Source organism: Ceratotherium simum, chromosome 34 (assembly GCF_057802395.1).
Source record: "Ceratotherium simum simum isolate JZ-2026a chromosome 34, ASM5780239v1, whole genome shotgun sequence".
In the NCBI taxonomy this organism is placed as follows: Eukaryota; Metazoa; Chordata; class Mammalia; order Perissodactyla; family Rhinocerotidae; genus Ceratotherium; species Ceratotherium simum.
In genome coordinates this window covers 8,680,783-8,692,668 of record NC_141933.1, presented here as the reverse complement: position 1 = coordinate 8,692,668, position 11,886 = coordinate 8,680,783, and the positions used below count along the sequence as shown (strand labels likewise).

Genomic DNA, 11,886 nt, shown 5'->3' with positions numbered 1-11,886 from the left:
CGGCTGCCGGAAGCCCCGCCCCTTTGCCCGTGCATCAGTGGTCCAGCCCCTAATGCAAATAAGCCAAGCGCCCCGGAAGCTCCGCCCCTGCACGCACGCCTGCGCAGTGGAGGGGCCTCGCCGGGGGCGGGGCGACCGAGGCCCCGCCTTTGGAGAGTCGCTGGTGACGCCGGGCCCCGCCTCAGGCCGCAGCCCCGACGGGGGCGGGGCTTGGCGCAGCGAGACGGGGCGGGGCGGTTGTGGCGTCGGTGGCGGGCATGCTGCAGGTGGGTCTATGCATCCTGGGACGCCGAGCGGACTCAGTATTCGCCCAGGCTGCGGCAGCGGTGGGAGCAGGCCGGTGCCTGGAAGGAGGCCGAGAGTGGACGCTTGGTGGGACCCGCGGTTTCAGAAGCGCCTCTGCAGCCATGGCCCCGATCAAGGTGACCACTGGGCCGGCCAGGCCTGACCCCCAGCCCCTCGCCATCCACCCAAGGCCACCCTCCGTCCCGCTTGTCTGGGGGAGAGTCACCCTCTTTCCTGCCCTCCGGAATCCTTCCCGCCTCCCTAGTGGCCCCTCACGCTATGTATCCCCCTCATCCCCTCAGCAAGACCCCGTGGCGGCCCGGGCGGCCCCACCCCCACCCCGTTCATGCCAGTTTTGGGAGTCTCGTGTCCCATTTGCTGGGCCAGTCCCCGAGGCTCTCGAGCCTTCCTCTCATCTCCCTTCCACATCGGCTCTGCGACCCCTGTGATGGGTCTGCACCATTTTCAGACAATTGAGTATCGTGGCCTCCCCCACCTTCTGGAACCATGTCCTTTGCCCCAGGGTCCCTTTTCAACCCCCATACATCTCCCCCGACCCTGTCCTATGCTTTTGTCAAGTTATTGGGCATCACTCTCCCCCTATCTTCTGGAACAGGTGTTGTCTCTTAGAGTCCCCTTGTATCTCCCCCAGTCCACTCCACCCATAGCTAATTCCCACCCTTTTGCTGAGTCTTTCACCCCTTCTTATCTTCTGGAACCATCCCCAGCTCCTTGGAACAAACCCCTTCCCCTCCCACAGTCTTCTGAGACCCCCGCCTCCTCCTGCTTCATCCTACTCCTACCACAGAGTTTCTCAGAGACGCTCCCCCTACCCCTGACTTTTGTCCCTTTTGTCTACCTCCTCCGGGCCCAGGAAGCCCTCACACACTCCCAGGTAGACCGACCCCTCACCCTTCAAGAGATTCCTTCTTTTATTCCATACCCCCTGGATGTAGGGACCGGCCCCCCCACCCCCCGACTTTCCCACTTTGTGCTGCCCTCCCTTTTTTTTTGTCTTGAGGGTGAGACACTCAGACCTGGCCAGGGTCCGCTCCCTCCTTGTTGTCAGGGCCTGCCCCTCCGCCCCTTGTTCCTTTATCCTACTCTTTTCCTGTAACTCAGCTTGTTTACTCAACCCCTTGCGACACCCAGGGAGGCCTTCTCTCCCTTTTTCTCTTGTCATCAGTGGGCCCTTTAAGAAGAATAGGGCCACCTTGAAACCTGGGGGATGTGGGGTAACCAGGCGGTGGCGGGAGAAGGGAGGGCGACAGGGAGGGACCTCTGGAAACTCTGACAGGGTTGAACTTTCCTGCAGGGTGTCAACTGTGCTCCACCAGGCACAGCTGCCAGCCCCTCTGGTCCCCTGGCTCTGGTGCTGCCCTTCCCTTGGCCTCCCTGCCCACCCCACACCTCGACCCCTGACCTCGGAGCCATTCCCTCTAGGTGGGAGATGCCATCCCGTCGGTGGTGGTGTTTGAAGGGGAGCCTGGGAACAAGGTGAACCTGGCAGAGCTGTTCAAGGGCAAGAAGGGGGTGCTGTTTGGAGTCCCCGGGGCCTTTACCCCTGGCTGTTCCAAGGTGAGGCCCCACCCTTCTGGGCTTAGCAACTGGGACCTTGTGTACATGTTCGTATTGTTCATAAGTCTTCCACGGAGTCCTGAGGCAGTTGGCAACGAGAGTATGTAGATGATATGACAGTTAAAAAGCTGGTCAGAGCATTTAGAAAATAAGTGGAGGTTGCGAAAAGGTAGCAGTACCAGAAATATAGGGGAAAAGGGTATTGCAATGAAATCCAACACTTCTTATTGACTTTGCTGGCTGACAGGCACTATGGAAGGTACTTGGAACTCGGGTAAATAAGACATAGTTATGCCCACGGGAAGTTCATGGTCTTGACCACTTAAATTTGGATCCGAGCTTCCTAGTGGCCAAGGCAAAAAGGAACTGTGGCTTACACAGTTCTCATTGTCTGATCAAAGGTGTTGAAGCAGGGAGATGGGGAAGGCCTGGAGATAAAGGGTAGCCCAAGGAGCAGAGGCAGTTATCCCTTTGCTGACCCTTTGTTTCCCCTCCCCAGACCCACCTGCCAGGGTTTGTGGAGCAGGCTGGGGCTCTGAAGGCCAAAGGGGTCCAGGTTGTGGCATGTCTGAGTGTTAATGATGTCTTTGTGACTGAAGAGTGGGGACGAGCTCACAACGCGAAAGGCAAGGTGAGGTGCGGGTCCTGCAGGGGATCAGGGGCCAGGCGGGAGATTTTTCTTGTGACCTTTACTTTCTCCTTAGGTTCGGCTTCTGGCTGACCCCACTGGGGCCTTTGGGAAGGTGAGTGCCCCCCCCGCCCCCAGGGCAGTCTCTGTGCCCGGCCTTGGAAGCAGGGACTTGGAGGGACGTGGCCAATGTGGGGAGCAGCCGGGGGGCTTGGCCTGTTCTGGGCTTCCTGATCCTTTTCTTGGCCTCCCCTCCTAGGAGACAGATTTGTTACTAGATGATTCATTGGTGTCCCTCTTTGGGAATCGACGGCTCAAGAGGTAAAAGTGGGAGGGTCCTCCATGGGGTTCCCCACCCCCCCAGCCCCCGTCTCCATTCCCAGTCTCCAGGCCCAGGCTGTTGCAACTGGTCACCCGTCTTTCTGGCAGGTTCTCCATGGTCATAGAGGATGGCACAGTGAAGTCCCTGAACGTGGAGCCGGATGGCACAGGCCTCACCTGCAGCCTGGCCCCCAACATCATCTCGCAGCTCTGAGGTCCAGAGCCCAGACGTGCTCCTTCTGCGCTTTCCTATTCCACCTGTCCAGCCCTGGGCAGAGCCCAGCCCACCCTCCTGGGGCCACCCAGTTGGAGCCTTGGCCAGATTTCTGCAGTAAACACTTGTGGTTCATGTCTGTCTCCTTGATTTTGAATTGCTCTTTCGCTGAGGGCCAGGTCTCGTGACAATCACAGCCGGGAGAGGAGTGGGCAGGGGCTGAGGCGGGGACTAATAGGAGACCCTGAGGTAATTAAGGAGGCAGTCAGGGAAGGCCTTCGAGGGACGTGTTGTGACACACCAATCTGCAAACTGAGAAAGGGTCAGTGGTCTGAACAGCAAGGGAAGGAGCAGTCCGTGCAGAGGAAGCATGTCTAGAAATTTCCTGGGCAGACACGAGCTTGGCTCACACCTGTGACCTTTTGCGCTTGATCTCTGGGTGCTGGCTGAGCTCATTTAGACCATAACCCCGGGGTAGGAACTTTGGTTCCAGGCAGCCTCCGGACCTGGGCCGAGCCCCAGCCCCACCATTCTTTCAGACTCCGCTGAACGTCTCCCGGGAGCACCCACATCCCAGGAAGGGCCCCTGGCACCTTGGGACCATCTGGCAGAAAGGGATCCATGTGGAGCAGTGCTGGTTCAGTCCAGGAGGGCTTCCTGGGAGAGGAGTGTGAGAGGAGAAGACGCCTGTGAGGCCTGCCCGGTGGTGGGTGTAGAGTGAGGAGCCGGGGGTCAGGGAGGCGGGCAGGCTTTGGGGATGGGGCCGTTGCTGTGTGCTGGCCCTGCCCCTGGGCTTCTGCCTTTTGTCCCTGGGAAGCCAAGTGCTTGGCAGAGCAGGCCGCAATTATTAGGCCCCTGCTGTGTTTAGAGCTCCCAGCCTACGGGGGACAGACGCTTCAGGTATGGTAAAAATCCTCAATGATCCCGTGGGGTGTGAACTATTACAGCCTGTTATATCGCAGAGGTTAAGTCAACAGGCCCGGCTCATTCAGCCGCATAAGAGGAGTTGGGATTTGAGCCAGGCAGCCGGCCCGGGGCTGGCGTGGGTGTGAGCTTTACTCACTGTGCCCTTCTGCCCCGTCACCACCAGCTCCTAGGGGCCCTCCTGCTCCGCCTGGCCATCTGCGGAGGCTCAGCCCCCAGAGCCAGCCAGGGCAGACTGCCCTCAGCGAGAGGTCTCTTGGAGGACACGACCCTTGAGGCAGTGGGAATGGTGCTCCTGGCGGAGGGAACAGCATGGCCGTAGGGATGGAGAGTGGAACAGCCTCCAGTAGCTGCAGCACACAGAGCAGCTGAGAGAGAGAGAGGGGATGCTGGGAGGACAGGGGGCCTTTGAAGACTTTCACCTGCGGCCACCTTGGGCCACTGAAGGATTTCCGCAGGGCAGTGACAGGTCAGCTTTATACCCGGGCTGCTGTGTGGGGAGAGAGCTAGAGCTGGGTGAGTGGGGGGTAGAAGAGGCGCCAGGTGGGCAGCATAGGGAAGGACTGATGTCAAGGAGGTGGGGGCTGGGACACGGAGACCTGTTGAGTTTTGTGGTGGAGATTGAGTCCAGGGGGCCCCTCAGCTGGAGGTCTAAGAGGCTGGCTGGTTGGAGTGGTGTTCTGGGAGGTCGGGGCACTCAGCAGGAGGGCCTGCCTCCCTGCGGGGGTCCCGGGTGCTCAGCCCTGCCTTTCCCACCCCTGCCCAAGTGGCTGTAACCGTTGAGGCCGTGGGGCAGTCCCTTTGGCTGTGGATAACGCCCTGTTCCTCGTTCCTTCCCTGAACTAGTCCATGTGGGCCGCACCCTCAGCTTCATCAAAGACGGAGTTTTTTGACATATAATTCACCCTTTAAAAGCAAACAGTTGAGTGTTTTTAGTCTGTTCACCAAGTTGTGCAACCTTCACCACTTAAAGATTAAAGATGGATCTTTTTTTTTGCTGAGGAAGATTAGCCCTGAGCTAACATCTATTGCCAATCCTCTTTTTTTTTTTTTGCTTGAGGAAGATTGGCTCTGAGCTAACATCTGTGCCCGTCTTTCTCTACTTTGTATGTGGGTCGCTGCCACAGCATGGCTGATGAGTGGTGTAGGTCCACACCTGAGATCCGAACCCCCAAATCCCGGCTGCCAAAGCGGGGCATGCTGGACTTAACCACTACACCATGGGGCCAGTCTCTAAAGATGGATCTTTAATCTCAGAGACTTCTCCCAGGATGAAGCTGCTTGTCTCTCTGAGCATCTCTATGTGTGTCTGCATATCCTTACGTAGTTATGAAGGGCATGTTCAGACTTTCGGGGGTTCTGCTTGCCCCATGTACCCCTACAGTCACATCACGTGTCTCGCATCCAGCGGCTGTTTGCTGAGCGTCATCTCTGCTCCAGGCACCATGCTGGCCTCCGGGGACACAGCAGTGGACAGGCCAGGCCCAGGCCCGTTGGCCCCACTGCAGGACGCAGCTCTGGGCCCTGAGAGCATGTTCTAATGGGACTGGCAGCACACCTCAATGTGCTCACGGTCGAGTGGGGGCACCAGACCCCGGATGAGCGCTTGAGGTCAGTGCAGTGGAGCTGTGAAAGGGAAGCACCGGCCGGGGGTTTTGGGGTGTTACAGAAAGACTCTGCCCACCACCCCAGCTCACCATAGGCGTAAGGGACCCAGAAAACGACTCCTAGCTGTGGCTGAAAAATGAATAGGCAACAGCCAGGCGAACAGAGGTGGGAAGGGTGTTCCAGGCGGCTGGAACAGCCTGTGCTAAGGCCTAAAGGTGAGGAAGAAGAGAGAGGCCTGGGCTGAGTAGACCAAGTGAGGTCAGAGACAGGATTTTGTCCACAAGCCACGGCTTGGTCAGGTTCTCTCTCTCTCTTTTTTTTTTTTTTTGTGAGGAAGACCAGCCCTGAGCTAGCATCCAATGCCAATCCTCCTCTTTTTTTTTTTTTTTTGCTGAGGAAGACCGGTCCTGGGCTAACATCTGTGCCCATCTTCCTCTACTTTATACGGGACGCCACCACAGCATGGCCTGACAAGCGGTGCGTTGGTGCACACCCAAGATCCGAACCTGCGAACCCTGGGCCACTGAAGTGGAGCGCGTGCACTTAACCACTGCACCACCAGGCCGGCCCCAGTCGGGTTATCTTGGTGGACATCCGGGTGTCTCCAGGAGCAGGCTGGGGGCAGCTTCCGACAAAGTTCTGTTTTCGTATCCTCTTGGGCTCCTTCCTCGGGGCGTGTTCCCAAATGCTGGAGCGCTAGGTCAAAGGGCTCTGGTGGTTTGATTGGTCTCTGGAAACTCGGAGGCCGTTCTGAGGGCTGTTAGTGATGTGTGGGTGTGCCGGCTTGAGTTTTACCTTCTGGATTGATTTTTGCTCGCTTAATGGATATTTAATGGTGTCTTGGAGCTGTCTTTAATGTGTGTGTCTTTAATTACGAGGGAGGCTGGCAGCGGCGGGACTGCTGGGTCTCCCGTGCGTGGGAACTGGGCGCTGGGCTTCAGCCGTGCTCTCCCACAGACTAGGCAGCGGGAGCGGAGCTGACACAGCTCTCAGGCCTCCAGAGGACTTGGGTGTGCCCTCAGTCACCCTACTTACCCCCAGGCCCCTTTGAGCCTTCCTTTCCTTATCTCTGAAATAGGAATTCATTTGTTCAAAAACATCAGTTCGGCCGTCTTCTGAATCTTGGCTCCACCTCTTTCTGGCTGTGTGGCTTTAAGCAAGTGACTTGACCTCTCTGTGTGTCAGTGTCTTCATTGGAAAGGGGGGATGATAATACAGCACCTGTATTTTACGGCTATGGGGGGAGTGGGTGATTAATACACGTGAGGAACAGAGCCAGTGCAGGCAAGCCGTCAGCAGACGTTGGCGCTCTCATGGCTTCTGTAGCTCAGCACTGTGCCTGGACTGCAGCCATGGACGACCCCACAGCGTCCCTGCCCTCACAGGGCCTCCACTCTAGAGGGGAGCAGACCAAGTGAACGAGGGAAGATGCAGAGTGGAATAAGACTGTGAGGGGACAAGGCCTGGGGTCTACTTTAGAAAGGGAAAGTCTCAGGGCTGCCCAGTGGTGTAGTGGTTAATTTCGCATGCTGCACTTCGGCAGTTCACGGGTTCCGATCCCAGGCACAGACCTACACCACTCATCAGCCATGCTGTGGCAGTGACCCACAAACAAAATAGAGGAGGATGGGCACAGATGTTAGCTCAGGGCCAATCTTCCTCACCAAAAAAAAAAGAAAGAAAGAAAGAAAGAAAGAAAGGGAAAGTCTTTTCATTTGGCAAGACCAGTAGGGTGAGAGGAGCCTGCCAGGGGAGAGGGAGGGTGTGTTAGCGGGATTAGAGAGGGAGTTCCAGGTTGGGGGAACTGAGAGTGGGAGAGAGATGGAGGAAGCAGGAGAGGACCCAGAGCAGAGGAGCGGGAGGAGCAAGGGATGAGGTCAGGTGGTGACCTGGGCCATTCCGTGGGGCCTCAGAAGTCAGGGTGAGAGGCTGGAAGCCAATTCAAAGTACAGGGAGAAGCTACTGGAGGCTTTTATGCGGGGAAGGGTCATGAGCCAGCTAGCGTTTCAAAACGACTCTTTGATACTTCGGGTGCTGGGTAGAGGCCGCCTGGAGGGGGATTGGTGGTGGTGTCCCAGCCTTGACCAGAGGCTCCAGGAGAGGCAGGGCAGGTACCTGTAGAAGCGTAGGTCCCCTGGGAGGAGCAGGGAGGGAGAGCTGGCCCAGTGTCAGGCAATGGGGGCTGGGCTGGGCCGAGCTCTCCTTAGCTGCTGGGGCCCAGGCCTTGGCGGCCACACCTTGGGTCCCTGGGCAGCCGGCCCGGCACTGGGCAGGTGGCCCCGGGCCCTGTCCTCCCTGGCTCTGGCTTCCCCCTCCCTCCTCCCACCTGGGCAGCTTGTTTGGGTCACTCCGCTGCGCATTTCTGCTCTTGTCCGACTCTGGCTCCACCAATTCCACCCTCAAATGGTGGGGGGATCCACCCCTTCTCAGACAGGAGGAGGGTCCCTCAGATCCGACAGCAGAGGGCCAAGTGCCCAGAAGGCCCTGGAGGCTGTCTTTTGTTTTTAGTTCTTTAGGCTGGGGCCCTGGACCATCCGGTTAGGGAGCTGGGCCCCAGCCAGGCCGCTGGGGGGCCAGACGCTGCTCGGAGCCGCTGCAGGCGGGGAGAAAAAGCCACTCTCTGACTCAGCCCAGGGGGGTCCGGGGCCCTGGCTGGACCGGCTGCCACCTGCCCTGGCGTCCCTGGACTCCGCTTCCTTGAGCCCCAGAGCCCTCCTGCCTCTGGCCTTCAGGGTCGGACCAGGGCTCTCCAGAGAATTCACCACCAGAGGGGACCTGGGAGGTGTGGTCCTTCTGGCCTCCACCCTGTGCAGGTGGGGAAGCTGAGCCCCGAGGGAGGAGACTGCAGGGAGACAGTGGCAGTTGACTACGTTGTCCATTTGTCTGTCTGTCTTTCTCTGCTTCTTGGATCCCCACGCTGGCGGCAGTGGGCACTGAACCCCCTTAAAAACTGCTAGAAAAAAATACCTGAGGAGGGCAGTCATTCTACATGGCACTGTAGAATAACAAAAGATGCAAATATTTAAGATATTTCTTGGGGCCGGCCCTGTGGCCTAGTGGTTAAGTTTGGCGCGCTCCACTTCAGCATTCTGGGTTCGTGGGTTCAGATCCTAGGCGTGCACTTACACTACTTGCCAGCCATGCTGTGGCAGCGACCCACATACAAAATAGAGGAAGATGAGCACAGATGTTAGCTCAGGGTGAATCTTCCTCAGCAAAAAAAAATAAAATAAAATAAATTTTTTTCAACAAAAGACAGTTTCTATGTAGCCATTAGAAAGGCCAAAATGAACTGAAATGAATGAGATTGCAAAACATTGCAAAGCATAGAGGTGCACAATGGTGTGTGTGGTCGCAACCACCTGTCACAGACGGACACAGGCAGTGGAATGTCAGGAAGGACAGGGAAAAGTCTAACGGGGGATCAGGGACTGGGGGTTGGGAGCGATGAGGGGGAGACTTTCTCTATCCCCAATGCATCCTGACATTTTTGATCATGTATCTGAAAAATTTTTTAAAGAAAAAATCTAGCCGAAGGAAAGGGACCACTGCCAGCCTCTCAATGAGCTAATTGAGCCTGGAAATCCCAGGATCTCTGTGTCAGCTGACGAGGGAGCCCCTCCCCAGCTGCCCTCCTCCCCCCCACCCTTCCCCTCCCCCCGCCACCCTCTGCCTGACTCAGCTGAACCAAGTCTGAAAACCAGATTGAGGCGCAGCCAGGCATGTCTGGAGTGACAGATGTGAGAGCAGTTGGTGACACGGCCCTTGCCTCCGAGGCTTGAGGAAGGGTGTGACTGAGATGTTGAGCAAGGCGGGGACCTTTGGTTGCCAAGAGGTGATGCCCAGTCATCACGCTTGGCTGATCCAGAGCCGTTGCTCTGGAGGACTTCCTGGGCTGGACTCTTCGGAGGATGCAAATAGGAATAAGATTTGCAGAGGGTCAAATCTGATGGACCCTTGATATCCTTAATAGTAAAATTAATAACCACAGCAGGGACCAATTAATGAACACTTAAGGCAGGCACCAGTTCCTGGAATCCTCTCTGAGAGGATTATCCGCATTTTCAGATGCATCTCGGGAGGCTGAAGAACTAGGTGTACTCTTTTCTTTCTTTTTTTTTTTTTTAATTTTTATTTATTTATTTTTTTCCCCCAAGGCCCCAGTAGATAGTTGTCTGTCATAGTTGCACATCCTTCTAGTTGCTGTATGTGGGACGCGGCCTCAGCATGGCTGGACAAGCGGTGCTTCGGTGCGCGCCTGGGATCCGAACCTGGGCCGCCAGCAGCGGAGCGCGTGCACTTAACCGCTAAGCCACGGGGCCGGCCCTAACTAGGTGTACTGTTAAGCCCACATGGCTTCCCATTGCCCGGTCAGACCCAGCTCACCTTGCCCACGAGCCCCTGGCTCTTTGCACTCTGGCCCCACCGCCTTCTTTCAGTTGGTTCTACTTAAGAGCTGTGTGACTTTGGGCAAGTTATTAACCTCTCTGCATCTCAGTTTCCTCCTCCGTAAAATGGAGATAATCCATTTAGTCCGTATGTCATAGACTAGTCCAATGCAAATAAGTTAGTAACTGTAACGTACTTGTAACCATGACTGACTCATGGTAAGCTTGCGTTTGCCATGATTGTTATTATCATTGCCTTATATTTCATCAAATCTAAGATGTCATCGTTTGTAAAAGATGCCACTAGGGAAAAAAAGAATGCTGCCAGTTAACTATGCCCCAAGGCTCTTTTATCACTAGAATCTTTATTTTATACTTCCCGAAGGAGCTCTTTTAGACTCAGAGATTCTCATCATATATAATTCGGATGCACACATAAACGGGAAAATAGAAGCAAAGTAAACCGTGGACGGCGTTTGGAAAACTCCTTCACAGTTAGAGTCCGACAGGGGCATGATGTCTGTTTCTCAGCCGCCTCCTCCTGTGAGCCATCAGGGGTGCTGGAGAGCAGCACCCCCTCCAGCATCCATCAGACAATGGTAAAGTCACCGTGCAGGTGGCTCTTCAGCCAGCTTTGCAATCCACTTCTGCCCTGGGAGTGTTCCTGCACGTCTGGTCCCCTCCCAGGGGCTCCCACCATTTGGGTCCTGGGAGTAAAAGATTGCTCTGCTCTTGCCTCTGGGGTTTCCTTCCAAGCTGCTGACGCCACTTCTGCAGGGTTTAAGGCATTTGAAGTGTGGGTATGTGCAGGTGACGACAGCTATGTCAGGACTGCTGCCAGCCAGGCAGCAACTCGACCATGTCATCTGACTTCTGAGATTTAAATATGAGAAGTCAGGCATCTTGGAATCGAGGAAACATAAATAATTTCTGAACTTTACAATGGCTATGCTTCCAGCTGCCACAGAGCCCTCGCACATCCTGTTCCTACTGCCTGGAATGCTTTTCCTTTCTCCCCTCTTTGCCTAGTCAACCCACTCATCCCTGATCTCAGCTCCATCGTACAGGCCCCTCCGGATGCCTTCCCTGACCATCCCACTGAAGTCAAATCCCTTCCCCACCAATGCACGTAGTACAGCTCAACGTTACATTTTGAGGATGTGTGTGAATTTTTGGGTAGCTGTCTCCCCAGTGTACTGTGCATCCCATGGAGGCAGGGACTATGTGGCTTTTTACTACAGCCCAGTACCCAGCACAGTGTCCCACATGGAGCTGGTGAATGAAAGAATGAACAGCGGCGCCAGAGTGAGCAGAGGGGAGGCTAGGATGTCCTCCTGGCCTGTGTGTTACGAGACACATGCTGTTCGGCTCTGCACTGAACTGCTTCCCTCTGAGGCTGGAGTCCAACCTACTTCTTTTACAGGCAGGAAACTGAGGCCCGTGAGGTCACTTGCCCACGGCCCAGCGGTCCTGTCTTAGTCCAGTGTGTAAAGAGTATGGGGGAGGGCGGGGTCAGAGGAAGGGTGCTCATTCCTGGCTGGGGTTCAGAGGAGGCTTGCTGGGGGAGGCGGCATCTGACCCTGCCTTCACAGGTCTGGGGGGAGGTTTGAGAAACATCAAGGGCAAATCAGAAGATGCAGGTGTAGGCACCCAGAGTCACCACGCAAGCCCTGAAGCCCCTTCAGAGGCCCTGGAAGGTGCCAGGCTGAGATCACCCTCTCCGGTTTCAAGTTGGGACAGCGAGGCCCAGAGGGGTGGAGGACTCACCCGCCATTGTCCATCGAGCCAGAGCTGTGGGCCTTGCTGCTGGGTGGCCCTGACCCCACCTTCCCCCGATAACCTCTGGGCCGGCCCTGCCGGAGACGAGGAGGCGGGGTGGCAAGGTGGGGGCTGAGGCAGGACCCCGGGGGTGCACAGGCCCGCCTGCACCCGGAAGGAGG

General features: G+C 56.4%; 1 protein-coding gene across 1 annotated transcript; it reads left to right on the top strand.

Moving 5' to 3' along the window:
• Nucleotides 1–233: 233 nt before the first annotated feature.
• On the top strand, nt 234–3,161 carry PRDX5 (peroxiredoxin 5). Its single transcript, XM_004437553.3, has 6 exons — nt 234–422; nt 1,729–1,863; nt 2,363–2,494; nt 2,568–2,606; nt 2,751–2,812; nt 2,921–3,161. Exons 1-6 carry the CDS (start codon nt 258–260, stop codon nt 3,024–3,026), a joined length of 639 nt encoding a protein of 212 aa, XP_004437610.2. The 5' UTR covers nt 234–257; the 3' UTR covers nt 3,027–3,161.
• Nucleotides 3,162–11,886: the final 8,725 nt, after the last annotated feature.